Here is a 20,230-nt window from a genome sequence, read left to right on the forward strand (position 1 = left end):
CTGCTTGGGAAGGTCTCCTCTAGAACACTTGGGGCAGGACATGGCCGGGTATATACTTGGGATACCACTGTCTGATAGCCCAGTCTTCTTTTTGAGACACCTGGGGACAAATACATGATCTAAACCTTGGTTCCGTACATTCTGTGTTTAGAAATCCATGTGGACCTCAGCCTTGGCCAAGGCCAGGGTTATTTCTCTGGCTCGTGGGGTGAGCTCTTGGGCATCCTGACTTTCTGTGGAAACTATCCGTGCAGCATCAGTTAATATATAGTTCCAAAATGAGACTGAGAAAAGCACTAGATGTTACCACCACTGGTGGGGCCAGTCTGAGCCACTGGGGTTCCAAACTAATGACCAGCTACCTGTTCAAGAGCTGGAGTGTGCCCCTGAATATGTGGTCAGAATCTGTTTCAGCTGGCACAGTCACTTATCCTGTTCCCTCAAAGGGCACGCTAGTGACGGCAATTAGTGTTCATCTTCTGAACTGACACTCTGGGTCCCATGATACTCACTGGTGTCCATGACTTCACTTCTGTATTTCAACCCCACGAGCTATGGAATCCTTAACGCCCATCACATTTTGAGGTCCCATCACTACACTCTTCCTTTTTCTCATTTTATTATGGCGTAAATTCACTGCAGAAGCCACGAGGAGTGACTGTTCACTCTTCATATTGCCACAGAGGAGAAACATGGGTTAAGAACTATTCACACCAATAGAAAGAATGAAACTGCAAGTTTATTTGAAAGTATAAAAATTTAAAAAAACCCAAAACAAAACCTAACCAAAACACAAAAAGCAACCACACAACAAACTTTCCAGTTCACATCAACTTTGAACACCACACACTACTTGTCAACCACTTTGTTGCATTTTTTTTAAAAAGTCAATTTTGGAGGGCGGGGGCTGAGTCAGGGGATAAGCTATAGGTTACAGGGATGCGAATTTGAACACGAAAATAAAAAGAACTTGCTGGTCTCATTTGAGGAAAAAAAAAGAGCAGAGATGGTTTTCAGGCGGCTGTAGAATTAGGCAATGTATAAAAAAAATAGCCTGGATGGAATGAGTTAAAAAATATTGCTGGCCACTTATTTGCCATCTTGAGTAGGGGGAAAAAAACAGGAAAAAACCCCTGCAGCTTTGGTGTCTTATTTATAGATTTTTAAAAAGATTCATTAAAAAAATCACATCTATAATAAAAATGTCCCTGTATTTAAAAAAAACAACATTAATAGGCTTTCTTATCTACTAAGACCATTTGTTTTTCCTAAGATGCCTGGAAGCAGAAAAGCGAGTGAGATTAATTCACTGCGCAATTAATTAAAATTAGAATCCCTTTCTCTAAACAACTTCCAAAATACCAGAAAGAAGCACGGGCCCATCAAAGGGAGAAGAAATAAAGCCATTCTGACTCACAGGAGATGAAAAGCTCAGCCAGAGTTCCTAACACACTCCGGCTCCCATCGAAAGTTCTTTCTTTATTGGCTTACGCAGAAAATAACTCGTGTTATTTTAAAAAATGAAAGATGCAAGCAACTAGGCTCCTTTTCTTTAACGTAAAAAAAGACAGAAAGAAATCACCAAGTGGCTAGCTTTCCTGTAACACAGTTTGGATTTGGTTTAAAAAAAAAAAAAAAGTCCCGAGAACAGGATCATTAAATGTCACGTCGTCCCCCCACTCGTGCAGGCTGCACTGAAATTCGCATCAGCGAGGTCACTGAACATTTCTTCTGCTACGTAAGGAAGTCCTGAATGGGTGACCACTGCCTGGTTCCAGTTTTGTCCCCCATCAGTGTGGGTTCTTGCCAACGAACGCCCACATTTCTCCCTACTATTTCTCCAGGGAGTGGGCCCTGCGGCTGGCTGGGCACAGAGAAAGAGGAAAGCTAGCATAAACACAGAGACTATGAACCGAGGGAGAAAGGCATCCCTCCTTCTGCATCCTTCAAGAACTCGATAAATAGCAACTCAAAGTGCAACAATGCACAAAGGCCCGGCACACAGGTCAGTCTGGAGTGACTCAGTATCGAGGCTCAGCGGGACAAAGGTGTGATCTCCTTTCGCATCTTTCTTTGGACCTCACTCAAGGAGAAACAAACAAAGAAGACAGCTTTCCTATACACATATAAATAATCCCTTAACTAGAAGGGAAAAAACAAACACACTGTTTCAAATGCATTTCTAAGAGATTAAAAAAAAAAAGTCCGAATGGCAAATCTCGACTCCAAATTATCTACTGACCAAGTCTTTTAGAGGAGAAACTATGGCAGGTCAGAAGAAGCCTGAGCCTGACTCTAACCCTAACATGAATGCTGAATCAGGGTGCTGGTTTCTGGGCCTTGGGCAGGAAATGTGTGCAGCACAGGGAGCCAGGGGCTCTGGTGGGAGGTACTGAATATGGTTCTCATGCGTGTCAGGAACCACCATGTCCTCAAGTCCAAATGCACAGTACAATGACTTCTGGAGGTTAAGGTAACCTGGGAAGCTAGTGTGGAAAGCTGCATGAATGGGCAAGACAGGCTGGGAGTGGTTTCCAGGGACAGAGGACCAGATCCAACTTTTGGCCAATTCAAGTTGGGTCCTCCTTCCTTGGCTCCCGGCAGGTCACAGCTGGAGGGGTGACAATCCAGAAGCCAGGGAAGGACTGTGGACCTAAGCAGGCCCAGGCTCTCGATAGCCTGCATTTTAGGAGCTGAGAACTCAGATAAATGTATGGCAGGGGCTCCCTGCCTATCCTGGGATGAGGCTGAGGACAGATGCTGCCAGAGAAAACCCTCAAAACGAGGATTCTCGGGCAAGTTTCAGAGTCGTTCAGAGAACCAAAATGGCCCTGCTGATGGCTAAAGGGCGTAACTCTTGGCCAACGTCTCCTCTGGCCACCGCTCTGCCGAACTGAGGACAACATGCACGAGCGTGCAAGGCGGGGTTTGACGCTCACCCGGATTCTTCGAGGGTGGCCATCCATGCCGGCCTCCTGGGAGGGTCATCCAACCCGTCTCCCACGGAGCTGCAAGGCAGCGGCCCACAGAGAATGTGGTCCAGGGTCTCCTGCCCTTCTGAAACATCCACCATGGCATGGAAGCACTGCGTTCTCGAGGACTCCCCAACCCCTGCCTTACCCTGCTGCCTGCACACTGAGGCTGCCTATTCAGCAAGATGCCACCAGGCACAGAAGAACAATATGACAAGTGAGGTCATGATCCTGGGCCCCGAAGGCCGAGTGACCTCCCAGACAAGATGCACAATACATCAGGTCACCCGAGAGGCCAGCAAAATGCCAGGTCTCCCTCGAAAGGACATCCCTGAAATCTGGGGCGGGGATGGGGGGGTGGGAGAGGGAGCGGAGAGACACCCTCCTTGAGGCACCCTGAGGAGCTTCCCACGAGCGAAAGTTGTTAGGATGGTAACAAGTCGGAGCAGATGGACCCACATGGACCGTGGAAGCGGCGATTTAGACTTCTGCGGCGCCCTGGCCTGGCACGGAGTCCCTGGGCCCTGCGGTGCTCTCGGGAGGAGGGCCGGCCTGCCCGGGGCTGCGGCCGCCGTCTTCGGCGCTCAGCAGGCTGCTGGCCGCCTGGGAGCCCGCGCTGTCGGTGCTCCCGGAGCGCGAGCGGTAAGGGGGCAGGGCGGCTTCGTTCAGAGACTCGGTGTCCGACGAGTAGGGTGGCGGCGGAAGGTCGTACCACGCGGGTCTGCAAGAGAGAGAGCAGGATGGGGCGGGAGAGGCAGGGGAGAGCAGAGGGAAGACAACGCGTTAGGAGCCAAACCCCCCTCCGCCCCTGTCTGCGGGGTGCCGATGTGCCCCCCGAGGAGGACGGCTATCCACAGACTAGGGTGACCCCTACAACAAGACCGAGGGAGCGGGGAAAGGTTGGGGTGCTGTGGCTGGCGCGTGCCGAATGGGCAGTGCCTAAACCACGTCCTCCGGGTCGGCCCGGAGGGGAGGATGCCCAGCACCAGCCAGGGAGAGGCCCTGGGGCCGAGTGGCTGGCCGGCTGATCAGGCTGAACCTCTGATGGTCCACAGAATTTGGGGTTCTTACTGAAAGCCAACTTTTCCTGGCTGGCTGGGCTTGGGGGAGCGGGGATCTTCCGATTGGCCATCCCCTCTGTTGAAGGGGATAGTAGGGACACTGGCTTGCCGTGCAGGAACTTCGCAGAAAAGGCAGTTTATTTTGCAGCCCTTCCTGCAGGCTTCCTGTGAGCCGAGCACCATGCTACCTGCTTTACCTGCACCACCTTACTTAATGCTCACGAGAACACTAAGCGGTGGGCGTTACTTTTATGACCATCGTACGGGGGAGTAAACGGAGGCAAGGGGGCGTGAAATGACTTGTGTAGGATCACAAATAACTAGTAAGCAGCTGCTCTGGGATCGAAACCCAGGTGTTCTGTCTTCGGATTCGGCAATTTTAACTTGACTCTACACTGGCTGGTCCAAATGAAGAGGCTGAGTGGTGAGGGAGGTCCTGGGCTCTTCCCCTTATTTGCAAAGATGCCCTTAAACACTGCCCTCCAATGTTACCTCCACCTTTTATGAGGAGGAAAAACAAAGATTAAATAACACAAGAGCTGCCGCAGGAGAGGGTCCAAGAGCTGCCCAGTCAGCCCGGGTGCATGACCCGCAAAATACCTCTCGCCACACACGTTGAGCCCCGGGCTCAGAGGAGGAGAGCACAGGGGACCTAGAGCCAATCAAACTTCCAACATGGGTTCTCTGGGATACCCTGGAGGTCACCAAAGGGAGGAGGAGGCTGAGCCGGCAGGATTCAGGTCCACCAGCTGCTTCCACTATAGAATTCTGCCTTTTGACTCTCTGTTGTGCTTTCTGGTACAATCCCATTTGAAATGAGGGTCTTATTGTTTTAAAAAGCTTGAGAGTGCTCTATGCTACCTCCTTTATTTTATAAATGGAACCAAGCAAGGAACCCATCATTCATTCACTCATTCATTCACTCATTCACAGTACAAACCAACCCTCTAATACAGCCTGGCCACTGTTCTGCAGTAGCAGGTGAGGCGCCGGGCTAGCCAGCGGCCTGGACATGGGTCAGCGTGGCATCACCAGGCAGGAACAGGGCTCTGAGGTGGCCAGGATCCTAGCTCTATGTCCTTGGACAAGTCGCTTAAAATCCCAGAGTCAGTTTCCTCATCTGTAAAAACTGAGGCACTCCCCCAGCGACCTGCAGAGAGGATTAAATGAGAGGATACGGGTGCCTGGGTGGCTCAGTGGGTTAAGCATCTGCCTTCGGCTCAGGTCATGATCCCAGGGTCCTGGGATCGAGTCCCGCATCGGGCTCCCTGCTCAGCGGGGAGGCTGCTTCTCTCTCTCCCTCTGCTGCTCACCCCTGCTCGTGATCGCTCTCTCTCTCTCTCTCGCTCTCTCTCAAATAAATAAATAAAAATCTTTAAAAAAAAAAAAAAAAGAGGTTGCGTGTGAACTGTCCTGCCAGGACCCAAGACACATAGGGCCCTGCTGCCACCGCCAGCAGCTGGGTGCCCGCGTCCCGCTTTCCCCATCGATGACCTCCTCCCCGCCCCAAACCTCCGCCGTCCAGCACGCACCTCTGGTCCAGGAGGGCCTCCGAGTAGGAGGGCGGGGAGCCCACTTCCGAGGCGTTCTGCTCGGCCTGGCTGGCCACGTACTGGATGCCGTTGTTGACGTTGTAGGTGACGTTGCAGTGGTGGGGGTGGTCCAGGACCACCAGGCGGGACAGCAGCACGGGGTGCTGCAGCCGGTGCACGGGCAGCGTCATGAGGTTGTTCCTCTTGCGCTGGTGATGCAAGACGAGCGCCAGCAGTGCTACCACCAGCACGAAGATGACCGAGCTGCCGATGATGGCGTAGGTGATGCTGGGGTAGTACACGAGCTGGTTCTCCGACGTCACGAACACCTGCCCGCTGCCTGGCTCTGAGAAACCCCGGGCGGGGGGTGGGGGGAGAGAAGGGGACAGAGCTTACCGCTTTGGCTCACCCTCCTGCTCTGACTCAGCCCCAGCAAGTGCATGCAGGTGTTGGGAGCGACCCGATTCCCAGCAGCCAGAAAGCCCAAAACCACCCCTGGTCCAGGGACTGGCGAATGGCTAAACAAAACGGGGGGCAGCCACACGACGGTATATCATTTGGCCATAAAAAGCACTGATACATGTTACAACATGGACGAACCTCAAAAACATCATGCCAAGCCAGATAAGCCACGCACAAAAGGCCACCTATGGTGCGATTCCCTTATTACATGAAATGTTCAGGAAAGGCAAATTTATAGAGATGGAAAAGGGGTCAGTGGTTGCCTAGGGCTGGAAATTCACCAGAAATGTGCACAGAAGTGAAGAACACTGGTCGGTACACGTCTGAGGTTCCTTATGTCTGCAGTGTGCTTACTTTACACCCGGCCCTAGCCAAGCTTCCAAGATAAAGAGCCAGCGGAGCACGGAGAATATCGGGGACTCCGGAACCAGACTAGGTTCAGATCGCTGCCTCTGTGCCGTCTGGAACGTACTAGGTGCCCCTTGTAACATGGTAGCCTCTCCGTGCTGTAATCTCCTCCTCTGTAAAGCGGGGAGAGTCGTGGTGCCCACATCGCTGGGCTGTGGTGAGCATGAAGTGGGTGAATCGTGACGGAGCGCTTCCAACAACAGCGGACCCCGCCAGGCAGGTACATGTTCCAGACAGACACACACTTTATCCCCTCTACTCACCTCACAGCAACTCCGTGCATCGGGTGCAGTAACTGCCACCTTCTTTTTAAGGGGAGCAAAGTGCATCTCAGAGGGTCCAAGCCCCCTGGCGAGGGTCCCAGGGTTAGGAGGTAAAGACTGGTCTGACACCAGCGCCTTGCCCCTCACACTGTGTCCTGCACCCCCTGACCAGACCCGCTAGGCAATCTGCAAGCATTTCCTCAGGGCCCTCAGGCAAAAGTCTGGGACACGTCCAACCCACACAGGTTGCCAACAGCCCCCTCTCCAAGTGTACTAACAAGCCATGCTTCAAACACCCAGGTGAGGGAGGGGCTTTCCAGTCAGCGGGACACGCCTGGCAACCAAGACCCAGTGGCAGGCTGGCCCAGGAAACCAGCATAGCCCCTCCCCGTCAAGAGCTAGGGACCCCTTGTCTCTGCAGACGGAACCACAACCACCCACTGCTGTGGCCCAGCTGGAAGAAAAATCGAAATACAGCCCAAGTGAGCAAATCTGGTGGCCACCCCCTGTACCTGTCCCACCTCTGCCGCACTGAGGTTTTCATGGATCCACAGGAAAAACGTAGCCGTGATGCAACAGCAGGAGCAGGGACCGCCGTGTGCTAAGCTTTACTAATCCCTCGTTACTAGACGTGCACCTGTTCTGTTCGTCACAGTATCCCCAGTCAGTCTGCAGGATGGTGCAGGCCCTCACTACATGCCTCAACTCAGTGGGAAAATTATCTGTGTATTCGCACACTCTGGGAAGGTAAGTGCTATCATTATCATTATCATTATCATTATTATTATTATTATTATTATTATTATTATTATATTCCTATTTTCCAGATGGCAAACTGACTCAGAGGTAAATTAACCAATAGGTCTCCAGTCAAAAAAACCACACAATGGGAAACACTCTATCTCCTCTTCTTTCCTGATATAAGCATCTCTTGATTCCCAAAACAATCCAAATCTGCGACAAATGAAGATCTTCCCCCCTCAAGCTCCAGGCTTTGTGTTCATTTTCTTTCCAGTCACACTCAACCAGGAGTGAAAAGCTTCAATGTTCTGGCAGGCCACTGTTTCAAGGATTAACTGTACAGTAAGCTCCTCAACAAAATGCAGAGCATGCTGCAGACAGTGGAGGGACGGAAGCAGTTTGGGATTTTTCCCGAGACAATTAGCTGTGGCACTCGGGGGGTTGCTGGTGGAGTTCTGTCTGCTCTCAGTTTAGCTAACTAAAAAGCGGGTGGGAGCTCATGTGTGTGCGTGTATGTTTCAGAGCTCAGGCTTAAAAGAAAATATCCTCTTTATTTTGTGATCTCCAGCGCAGAGCTGAGGGGTCGAATCCCGGGGCCATCACTTCTAGCTGTTGCTCAAGCGAGGGACTGCACTCTTAGGAGCCTCGGGTGCCTCCAAGTTTAAAATGGTGGTGGCGTGGGGTGCCTGGGTGGCTCAGTCGTTAAGCATCTCCTTGGGCTCAGGTCATGGTCCCAGGGTCCTGGGATCGAGCCCCACATTGGGCTCCCTGCTCAGCGGGAAGCCTGCTTCTCCCTCTCCCGCTCCCCCTGCTTGTGTTCCCTCTCTTGCTGTCTCCCTGTCAAATAAATAAATACAAAATCTTTTGAAAAAAAAGCTTTAAAATGGTGGTGGCAGTGGTGGGTAAACCACGGTAGCCAAGTCCTTGGGGGGGTAAAATACAATATATACGCACAGTGCCTGGCAAAGGTTTGCCCTCGGTCAGTGCTCATTCTTTTTTGCCTTTTTATTGTGGTAAAATATATACATAACATAAAATTTACCATTCTCACCATTTTTAAGGGTTTGGTTCAGTGGCACTGAGTTCATTCATGGAACTTTTCATCATCCCAAACTGGCTCATGCTAATTCTGAGTGGTCACATTCTTTCCATTATCCTCATACCAACTTCTCAGACGCAGAGGCGGGGAGAGTCCCCTTTGCAGGGGGCAGGATGCAGGAGGGAGTAAGGATGGAGTGAGTTCCTTTTTAGAGAGCTGTGTCTCCTAGAAAATGAAAGCCGGTGGATTTTCCTCTGGAAAACAAACAGGCCCAGAGATTTTAAAACACTGACTTCTGTGTAACCACTTGAAGTTTTAAGAATACAAGAGGGAGCACTTTAAAATGAATGGAATATGAAATGACTGCAAATCTGAACAGTCTCATTTATGTCTCCGAAAGCAGGCCCTCTCCAGATCGGCCCACTTTGGCAGGCGAGAAGCGGCCATCACATTTACTCGAGAAATTATGATGTTACATAACTCAGTGGTGCCTGGTCTCGTTTGTGCTGTGTGTGTAAAATGTCATCTTGTATTAATTCATTAACTAGATGCACTTTTCTTAAGAGCTTAATGAGCCTGCTGGCCAAATTACTAATCTCAGAGTTGCCTGGGCCCTGAGTTCTAAGTGCATAATCCATGGATAATGAAGTTTCCATTTATTCTGGCTGTCCCTCAAGCGAATGCCCTCATGCTCTGCTGTCAGACAGCTTGAATTCCTGTCCCGGATCTGCCGCTAAGACTGTGTTATTGCAGGCAATCTGGTCACCACCCAGAGACCACTGCGCTCTCGAAACTGCCAGAAGCTGCCGCCGCTGCGTGTGGGAGGGCGGGCTGTGTTGTCCCCAGCTCTGGGGCTCTTCTTCGCCTCAGGGTCGTCACAGATTTCTACAGTTATCACAACAGTTTCCTGCCAGGTGGCAGTCAAGTGTCCTGAGGAGGCGTGCCTTTTCCTAATGCACAGAGAGGTGCTGTCTGGTCTGATGGAGGCAAGGGGGCGGGGTGGATGTGACGCTTGAGACGTGGTGTTCCTTTGCTTCTAAAACATTCCTTCCTCCAGAAGCAAATCGAATTTCCTAGAAGGTACAATTTCTCACCTATCACACTGGCAAAGGCAAAGTTGGAATTTCCCATTTTTCGGGCCAGGTCTGGGGATGACAGGTGTTAATTATTATTCATGAATGCAGCTGGTGGGAGGGTGAACGGGTATCACCCAAGGTGGTGACGGGGTTCACCATACACATCAAAATAAAAATGTACATGTCCTTTGGTCCAGCCATTCCACCCTCGAGAATCTATTTAGTAGATAGACTCACGCACACGAGAAGGAACTTTTTAATATGCATATTAATTGAAGGATCATTTGTAATAGCACCCCCTATCACGGATGATCTGAATGTCTCCCAATGGCAGCCGGGCTAAATTAACCATGGTGCCTCCACAGGATTCCACACCTATTTAAAAAATCAGGGCAGCTCTACATATGCTGATGGGGAACAATCTGAGAGAGATCTTGACCCATGAAAAGAAGCAAAGTTCAACAGTTCAACATGGAATATTTCTAGGTGGCCGCACGGAACTGTTAATGCTGGCAGGTCCCAGGGTGGAGGAGAGCGATGAAGGGAGATTTATTTACTCCCTTCTACTTTCTACTCTTGGTACTACATTGTCCCTTCTAAAACCATGCCTATTGTCCACCACCTTTGGTACTGCCTAGGCTGACGTGTCTGTTTGTTTTCCTTCCTTCTCTCCCTGTAATGTGAGGACCCCTCAGGGCCCATGCCTCACAGTCACTCACTCACTTGACAACCCCCACTGACTCCCCACTCCCCGAGTATGGCACCATCGCCTCCCACCTGACCTCTGGAGTCCTGTTCTGGAATGTTCACTGTCCCATTCAAACTGACTCATCACTCCTCTGAAAGATCAACTCCTGTGTGCCTTAAAAAAAAAAAAAAAAAAAAAATTTTTAAGTCTGTTTTTCTCCAGACTACATATCTCAAAAAGTCAGGTCGCTTGAGGTATCTATAATTTGCACACAATCCAATGTCCCCTTTTAATATGTGCAGTGAGAGGAGTTTCACAGAACGGAACAGTTGCATAAGCACGACCACAAACGAGACACGGAACCTTTGCATCCCTCCCCAGAAGTTCTCTCGTGCTCTTCTGCAGTCCATTCACCGCCCCTGGAAAACACTCATCTGTTTTCTGCCCAAATGGATTTACTTTTTGTCACGGGAATCATACAGTATGGAGCCTGTTGTCTGGTTTCCTCCGCCCGGCGTGGTGCTCCTGAGATTCCTCATGTTTCCGAGCATCAGTACCGCCCTGCTTCAGAACGTGCAGTCGCACCCCGCTGTACGCAGGGATTACGACTTGTGTCCAGGGAAGGAACTGGGTTGTTTCCAGTTTCTGGAATACAGATCGTTGCATGGCCATATATTTTCTGATTTCTTGGGTTTACACCTTAGGGGTAAGGCTGCTGGGCCACACGGGAAGTGTACATTTAACTTTCTAAGAAACTCTCACCCTGTTTCTTCACAGCGGCCACAGCATTCTGCGTACCCGCAGGTGCCCTGCATCCTCACCAGCACTTAACACGGCTAGCCATGCTAGCAGGTGCGTAGTGATGGCTCCTTGGCGTGTTCAGTGGCATTTCCCAGTGACTAATGATGTCGCACCTCCGTTCACATGCTGATTTACCACCTGTAGATCTTCTTAGCTGAAGTGTCTCTTTAAATCTCTTGCCCACTTTAAAATTTGGTCGTTTGACTTAGTGGGTAGTAAGGATCCTCCATACGTTCTAGGATACAAGCCCTTTTCCAGAAATGTGTTTTGCAAGTATTTTCTCCCTGCTTGGTGGCTTGTCTCTTCCTTTACTTTACAGTGCCTTTTTGAAGATAAGTGCTTAAAATTTTTTATGAAGTCTATTAATGATTTCTCTTACGCTTCCCATTTTTTGTACTCTATCCAAGGAATCTTTGCCTAGAAGACATTAGCTCCTACATTTATTTCTCCGATCCACTGCAAGTTAATTTTTGTTTATGGTACAAAGTGAAGTTCAATGTTCTTTCCTCCCCTCCCTTGGGATAATCAACTGTTCCAGTACCATTTGTTGAAAGTCTATCTTTTCCTATTGAATTACCTTGGCACCTTTGTTGAAAATCAACTGACCATACAAGTCTGGGTCTATTTCTAGATTCTCTATTCTGTTTGATTGAACCATATACCAATCTTCATGCCAGTAAGTGTGCTGGTAACTAGAGCTTTATAGTAAGTGTCAAAATCAGGTATTGCGAGTCCTGTATGCTTCTTCATCTCCCAAACTGAACTTTTTTCTGATTATAAAAATTCATGAAGAGTTGGGGGGAAATAAAAAAAAAAATCCATTAAAATTAAAAGCAAAATAGAAATGTTCATTGCCCTCCCTCCCCCGAACCTACTAGAACAAAACAGTTAAGAGTTTGGTATAGACCAGGGTTAGCAACCTTTTTCTGCCAAGGGCTAGATGGTCAATATTTCATCTTTGTGGGGCACACAGCTTCCCTCACAACTATTCAACTTCACTGTTGTCATACAAAGTCAGTTGTAGACGAAATATATCAGTGAATGAGGATAGCTGTGTCCCTTACATAAATAAGCAACAGCTTGGCTCACGGGCTGTAGTTTCTTGATCCACAGGGTGTACCCTTCAAAACTATTCTCCATGCACATCTACACACACAAGTACTTTTGTTCCTGCTATACAGATATTTCTGTGTATGGACATCTTTCCTCATCCACGCACACCTTTGTTAAAGAGTAGCTGTGTGGGATCCCACTACATAGATGCATCACAACTTACAAGCAACACCCTGCTGATGTACATTTAGGTTCCTTCCTGTTTTTGTTGTTGTTGTTGTTGTTGTTGTTATTATGACCAACAATGTACAACACCATTCAGGTAGACCATGTGGACCGTGAGAGCCCTAAGAGTGGAGCCAGGCTTGCTTTCTCCACCATTCTGCACCTGGTGCTCAACACATGTTGAATAAGTCAGTGACCTGTGGTCACTGGTGTCATTTCTTAGGACAGACTCCCAGATGCTGGTCATGTCCCTGGCCCTCTGTTCTCCCACGTCTGAACATTCGGGCTGTCTTGAGTTCTCTTCTCTGTCCACATGGAACCACTATGTGTGGTCAATTTCTACTGTGCGGTGTTTCTCCAGTCTCTGCTTCTGGGCTCCAACTGCATGGCCTCATCCATGCCCAGGCTAGGAAGAGAAACTGCCTAGAAGGTCTTCCCATCTTCAGCCTCTTGTCTTCCAATCCTTCAGGCAACACACCCATCTGTCCGTGTCACTGTGTGATTCTTGTAAAATTCTTTGAATGAAGGCCCCTCAATGGCTCACATGGCCCTCGTTGGCTAGGCATTCAGACTCTGCCTTGGCTTCCCAGCACCAACCCGCAGGAGGTATGGGGAAAGAAGTCTAGGGCTGGAGAGAGAAACGCTATTTGCCTTGGGACCTATATCCCACTCCTGATTTGAATTAAATAATAACACTAATAATACTAACCACCACCACCATCCATATTGGCTTTGGACTCAAAAACAGAGTAATAATAATGATATTACCATAATAATGATCACAGCAGTTCTTGCCCTACCAGCCGTATCTTCTGTGTTGTGTATTCACTCTTAGATTCCTTCCACCATCGGTTATAAGCTGAATGATGTCCCCCCACCCCAAAGATAGGTCCACTTGGAATCTCAGACTGTGATCTATTTGGAGTAAGGGTCTCCGCAGATAAAATTAAGGTAAAGCTCTCAAAATGAGATCATCCCAAATGAGGCTGAACTCTCCATCCAGTGACGAGTGTCCTTATAAGAGGGAGAAAAGGAGAAGATACCAAACAGATGAGGGAGAAGGCTGTGTGAGGTGGAGACAGGGAGTCAAGTTGTGCAGCGCAAGCCAAGGAGAGAGGCAAGGACGGATTCCCCTCAGAGCCTCCACAAAGAGCCAACCCTGCCAGTGCTTGATCTGGGGCTTCTGGCCTCCAGAGCAGCGAGAGAATACGTTTCTGTTGTTTTAAGCCATCCAGTTTGTGCTAGTTTGTTACGGCATACCTAGGCAACAAATACGCCATCTTATGGAGCAGACCACTTTATAGAAGAGGAAGTGGGAACCGAGGGAGGTGAAGTAACGTGCCCACGTGCTCCAAAGCCTCGGTTACTATTCACAAATACTGCTATAGCTTTCCAGCAGAAAAACCGACTGAGCCCCCAGGCGCCCCAACGAACCCTAGGTATGATCGATAGCTACAGTACAGGACTTCTCAGAGGCTTTACCAGGCAAATGTTCACTGTGATGCCTCACGAGCGGATGTGGCTATTTCACCAACCTCGGTGCTGAGATGGACAGGACCCCCATCATATTCCAAAAAAGCACATTCCCATCATTCAGAAAGTTGTCGTTTTACAAATCAGATAGGGGCATCCCTGGCCCTATGGTCGGGAGGAAGCTCTCTGGCTGCAGCTAGGCTCTTAGGAGGCGGACGCTGGGAAGCAAATGCCTCAGCCCCCTCCCCTCTCGGTGCAGAGCAGCCCCCACCGCCACCCCCGGGAGGCAGTGCCCGGTTAGGGTTCAGCAGCACGGTCCCGATGGAAGCCGGCCCAGCACCAGGAGCCTCGACCGTGCAGCAGCTGCTGAGTGAGAGACGTGAGATTGCGCCCGGAGGGCTGCATGACACCCTGGCCCCCTGACACCTGACAAGACGGAGTTGGCAGGAGCCGATCCTATTCAAATGTGCGTGAAGCCCAAGGCTGCCTTGGGTCTGCGAGTTCGCAGGGCTCCTGCAGATCAGCTCACAGGTGCGACGCCTGCCTGGGAAACCTGATTACCCAGGGAACTGCTCAGTGGGCGCCCTTGGAGCCTCTGAATGCAAAAATTTTCTGAATAATTTAGGGGAAGTGGCTGAAGAGAGAAACATTACGAGAGGGGCTCCCAAGAAGGAGCTTTACTGACATGAGTGACTTCCCCCCTTCTGGAGATTTCAGCAAGTTTCAGCAATACGACTCGGGGCCCCCATACCCCAGAGGGAAGGGCTGTTTTGCATACCCGGGTGCCCCCGTCCCAGTGCTCCCACTGCTCCCAGTGCCGGCAGGATGAGGACTCCTCAAAGAGGAGCCCAAGACACAGCTGATCCCAGTGAGCACCCCGCACACCAGCCCCTGGCTGGCCGGTTGTGGTCTCACACCCTCCACCACGGCCACCCTTGTCCCCGCCGTGGTGGTCTCTCCCCCACCCCCACTCACCCTCTAGCCTTTGTTCCTTTAGCTGAACAGTGCGCCTTCTGAAACCTAAATGCCTTTGTTTGTGGCATTCCCCTACTCAGAACCTTCCAGCAGCTCGCCATATACTCAGCATAAAGTCCAAATCTTCACCATGGTCTCCTCTTCTGCCCCTCCCTGGCTTCTTGTGCTGCACACTCACTGGCCTCCTTTCTGTGGTTTCAGAACATGCCAAGCACATGCCTGCCCCAGGGCCTTTGCCCTTGCTGTGTTCTCTGCTCTGGATGCTGCTTCCCGGGCATCTGCTCACACTCTACCCCACCCAGCTCCCTGCTCCTAGGTCAGTGTTAGCAGGAGGCCTTCCCGAGCCACCGCCATGCCTCTCCATCCATCCCCTCCCCTGCCCTTCCCTTCCTTCATGACACTTGACACCACCTGTCATGTCCACTGTATTTGTATGCAGTCTTTCCAACAGGAATCTAACTCTGGGTGGGCAGAGCTGTATTCTGCTCAGTCATCCCTGTATCCCCCGTGCCCCAGAGGGTGCTCTGTACAACTGTGCCGGAGGAAGTGGGCAGAGCGTCTCTAACCCCGGTGGCTCTCGAAGTCTGGTCTCAGCATGCTGTCCTCCTGCCAGAAGCACTGCGTCTTCCACATGAGACTGAGCCCCTTATGTGCCAAGTGCTTCATGGCTAGGAGCTCAGCCTCACAGGTGAGAAAAGTTAAGTCCCAGAGAAGTTAGGTCATGAGTCCGGGGTCACATAGCTGGGAAGTGACAGCGCTGAGACTAGAGCCCTGGTCTGTCTGACCAACACCCAGAGATTCACAAGTAGAAGCTCTGCCAGCTCAGGATTGTAGAAAGCTCTGGATTGTAGAGAATTATGCAAGTGTTTGGTGTACAAAAACACAGTCCCATCCTTCTAGAACCTTCCTTCTCAAAAATTACATGGGGGCATCATGGCCCCTTCCTAGAGTCATCTAGAGACCTACCACCTCACAGGGCTGGGAGTGTGGAGCCCGCGCACGTGGGCTCCTCTCCCGAAGTAGCCACGATGGTGCCCAGAGCCAGCCAGGCCAGGCCAAGCCTGTGGAGCCCTGCAGACTTGACCGGACTCTGCCGCTGCCCCCAACCCTGCCTGATAGTCGCTAATAATACCACGCACCCATCTGTTCTCATAGGGAGGGAAGGTGGAGCACAAATGGGGAGAGCGGGACCCAACTAAAAAGGTGGTTAGTCCATGTCTAGGGTTTTGACTGACTGGCTCAGAGTTCTGGTTTTGCCACAGACCACCTGAGTGACTTCGGGCAGTTGACTGCAACTTTGTAAGTGTCCTCTGTAAAACGGATTAAAAACCCATACCCAGCACAGAGTTGATATGAACGTTAGAGGCTACTGTGTGAAATCGGAGCCAAGTGAGCCGATGGTGAGCTCGCTTCTGTGACTTCCTAGCATCTTCACAGGCTGGTCCCCTCACGTGGTTAGAAAGGGCCTCATGAGTGCAGGCTAGCAGAGAAGACCACTGCCCAGGGAGGCAGGAAGGACGGCGGGATTTTAGGGACACAGAGGCTGTGGCCTTCTAAGGAATGAAGGGAACTGACACTCCCTGGTGGGCTAGTGGTTAGACTTCCACACTCTCTCCAAGGATGGAAGGGAGGAGCCGAGGAGGAGAGTCAGGCTGGGACCACATTCATATATCCACTTACGCGGCCCAGACTGCGGGGCAGACCGCGTGCTCAGTGCTGGGGATTCTAGACCCAGAACAGCAGAGACCTAACCAGGAGGAGCTCACTGCACAGACAGGCCCTGGGTCCCACTTCTCTCCAGCTCCCCGATGACCTCTACTGCCTTCGGCCCATTCTCTCCAGCTTGGAAGGTTCCAGGAGCTGTCTTGGCTACTATAAACCAAAAATATCCCCAACCCATCCTGACTTTCTTGTTTAAAAAACAAAAAAAGTCTCATGGGGGCTGCAGCACCTTTAATGGGTCCCTATTCCAAGCACATCTGGTGCCCCAATTTAACTGCGGACTGAAAAAGTTTACTTTAAAGGGCAGACCGGCAAATGGCTGAATCCGAAGAGAACCACGAAAACCCCACTGAACCATTACCATGGCAACTCAAGTTTCTAAAATTAACTGGAAGGGTGGGGGGTCCATGCTGCCAGCCTGCCCCACATCAGATGGACCTGGCAGGAGCCGGGCCGGCCTGAGCTCGAGGGAAATCAGGGGACCCATCTGCCAGGAGGGAGCTAGGACTCTAGGACCATCCAGGGCCAGGAGACAAGCACCAGGAGATCAGATGCAAAATGGGAGAGAGAGGGGAGGGGAAAAAGACACAAGAAAGTTGTAGAACTGAAGACAAATGGAAGCAGACATCTTCCTGGGAATTCTCAGTTGTTCTTCTCCTAAGAGATCAAAGGGGTTTGGGCCCTCCCCGCCCCTCACTTATGCCTACTCTTGGGCAAAGGGGGCAGGGAAGCATCCTTGAAAGGCCCTGCATTTTCAGCAGGCTCTACTGAGACAGACAGCATTGCCAGTGGCCCCTAATTTACAAGCTGCTCCTGCCAAGGAGGGCATCCTGGCTTGGCGGAAACCGCCTGTGATCCTGGAGCTCTCTGAGGCCTGCTAAGGACTGCTGCACACCCTCAGAGCTTGATCCCGGCCTCTGATGAGGGAGGGTGCCAGTGATAACCCGGGGAGCGAGCTGGTGAAGGGCCTCTGCTAAGGAACAGGCACAGGGCACTTACAGAACTCGCTGGAGGATCAGGAACTTAATTGGCTGCTTAAGGTGGAAAAGGGCATTTTTTATTAGGAACTCAGATCGCTACCAAAACTCAGTGCTGAGGGTAATTGGAGCGAAGGCCTGGGTGGCCTTTTTAGAACTCTGTTCAATTGTGTCATGGCTTTTAAAAATGTCAACAGACGAGCGCAGTGGAAGGCAGGGGGAGGGACGGACGGTAATCTAGACCTTTGGTGCCTCTTCTACTGCAGACCACAGGAAGCAAAAGCCGGTGGGAGCCCCGCGGGAGGGGTGTGGGTCTTGGTGATGAGCTCAAGGACTGGGATTCATGTTCTCATTTTTCCAACCATCAAACGGGAGACCCCCGCGGCACTCTCTCTCTGCTGTGCGAAGGAAGAGTGGCTTCAGGCAACCCAGGTTCCCCCATCTGACAACAGAGGCCGCCCCTGCATGCTTGTGCACGCATGTGCACACATGTGCGTGCGCGTGCGTGCGTGTGCTTGCTTCCAATGGAAGCCCCAGCCTCCTGCAATTTGCTGAGTCAGGAGGGCCGTGCAGAATTACTCTTTCTACTGTTTACTGTCTCTCTTAACCTAGAGTTTTTGGTGCAAGCTGCAAAATTAAATGCTCAGCAGACATTCTTTGAACTCGATGGTCAGTTGGTTTCTGGTCCGGTAATAAGGCTCGGGTCTGTGGAGACTGCAGCGTCAGCAGCCCAAGCGGAATCCTGCTAACTCAAGCAGGATGCAGGGGGCGGGGGGTGATGCTCTGATGAGTTTGTGAGTCCTGCTTAATCATACCCAAACAGCATTGCAGGGGGAAGCTCACCTTAAAAACCAGGGAGAGGGAGAATCTACCTCAGGCAGGCCGTCCTCATGGCAGATGAGATCTCATTAGTGGGAGCTGAGGACACAAATAGCATCAGGTATCCGTTACGACCCCCCAGGGGCATCCCCGGCCCCCCCAGAGCCAGACGTCCCAGCTGGGTCCTGCCTTTCCTTTTCCATTCACGACCAACTTGTGTCCAGGGGCAGGTCCTGCCAACTCTGCTCCCGGATTCTGGGACAAGTTACCACGATCTGTTGCTTGGATTCCCATATGAACTTCCTAGCTGGCTTCGCACTGTCCAGTCTTGCTTCTCTCCATTTTCCACAAGGCATGCAGAGAGCTTTTTTTAGGAAGTAAATAAGATGGCTGCTTTGTCCTCGAAATCCAACTTCCTAACAGCGGCCTCCAAAGGCCTCCCTGATGTGGCCCCTGACGCTTCGACAACCTGACTTGAGCCATTTGCCTTCTAGCACCCCGTGCTCTAGCATGGCCTGGCCTGCTGCCTGCTTCTAGAAATAAAGTTTTCCTGGAATACAGCCATGGCTGTTTTTTACGTCTAGTCTCCATCTGCTTTTATGCTACCGTGGCCGAGTTGCATAGTTCTGAGGACAGGCTCTAGGGCGCACCAAGCCCCAACTACTGACGGTTGGGCCCACACGGGTCTAATTTTGATCCCTGGAGCAGACAGACATGTAATGAGCAATGCGCTGAGAGGTACACCCGCTGCTTTCATCCAGGGCACAGTCTCTTTGGGAAGTCACTCTAATATCCAAAACGCGGCAGTCGTGATAAGCTGACAGAACTGCACAAAGGAGATGGAGAAATGGGGACGTCAAGGAAGAAATCAAGCACACCCCTTCCCACCATGCCTCCCCTGGCTCTGGTTTTTTGTTGCTTGTAGAAGCCAGTGACTGAGATTTCCCAGAGGACATGACAGATTTGGCGTCAATCCAGGATACGAACTACCCAAATGGTTAAAGATCGGCTTGCTCTCTGCGATCGCCATCTCCCCGACAGGCTGCCCAGTCCTGTCTTCTGAGAGGTGTTGGGAGGTCTCGTGTTTCCACTTCCTGAAAGGAAGACTGATGGAGGTTTTAATGTTCTCTAAGACAAGGTGCTGGAAGATCCCTTCTAACACCAGAGGGCCTCCTGGGCACTGGGTCAATGAACCTGCCTGTTCCAGAAGAGATGGGTAACTACAGGGTTGGAGGCAATGGAGGATTCAGTTACCTGTTTGATTCTTTAAAGATTTTTTTTTTTTTTAATTTTTTTATTTGACAGAGAGAGACACAGCGAGAGAGGGAACACAAGCAGGGGGAGTGGGAGAGGGAGACGCAGGCCTTCCACTGAGCAGGGAGCCCTATGCAGGGCTCGATCCCAGGATCCTGGGATCATGACCTGAGTCGAAGGCAGACGCTTAACGACTGAGCCACCCAGGCGCCCCCTGTTTGATTCTTTAAAGAGGAGACCATCATCACATAGCCCCCACGGCCGTTTTCAAATCCACGCATCCCTGTCAAAATGTTTCCAGACACCGAAAACAGGCCAGAGAGCTCAGGCAAGCATTTTTTAAACACTAATGGGGCTGTGTTAAAACCAGCAAGTGAAGAAATCAAAGCCTCCTGTCACTGACAGAGGACCCGAGCTGGCCTCCTTAAGGAGAGAAATAAGAGGACGTGATGTGATCAGTGATGTGATCAGTCCTACGATCGGCAAAAAGCAGAGAAACGTGCATATTCATTAACCATTTACTGAGCATCCCCTGCGGGACAGCCAGGGTGTCAGGAGATTCTGGGTCACTGCCATGGGGCTGGAGTTACTGGAGAATGGACAGGGAGTCCAGGGAACCTCAGAGCTCCCATGGCTGCTTAGATTTTTTTTTAATTTATTTTTTGAATAGGCAATAGATGTCTGGTTCA

At 50.8% G+C, this 20,230-nt stretch overlaps 1 protein-coding gene across 5 annotated transcripts in view; it reads right to left on the reverse strand.

The window, feature by feature from the left end:
* Nucleotides 1–717: 717 nt before the first annotated feature.
* LDLRAD3 (low density lipoprotein receptor class A domain containing 3) overlaps nt 718–20,230 on the reverse strand; it is a 224,008-nt gene continuing 204,495 nt past the window's right edge. For all 5 annotated transcript variants that reach the window (XM_045893892.3, XM_045893894.3, XM_064576631.1 and 2 more), the window contains 2 exons: nt 5,566–5,911; nt 718–3,693 (listed from right to left, as the gene is read on the reverse strand). In XM_045893892.3, the coding sequence (XP_045749848.1) occupies nt 3,453–3,693; nt 5,566–5,911 (587 nt within the window). In that variant the 3' untranslated portion in view covers nt 718–3,452. The remainder of the gene's footprint in view (nt 3,694–5,565; nt 5,912–20,230) is intronic.

Source organism: Mirounga angustirostris, unplaced genomic scaffold (assembly GCF_029215605.1).
Source record: "Mirounga angustirostris isolate CCGP_5_RB_7025 unplaced genomic scaffold, mMirAng1.0.hap1 SCAF_13, whole genome shotgun sequence".
Lineage (NCBI taxonomy): Eukaryota > Metazoa > Chordata > Mammalia > Carnivora > Phocidae > Mirounga > Mirounga angustirostris.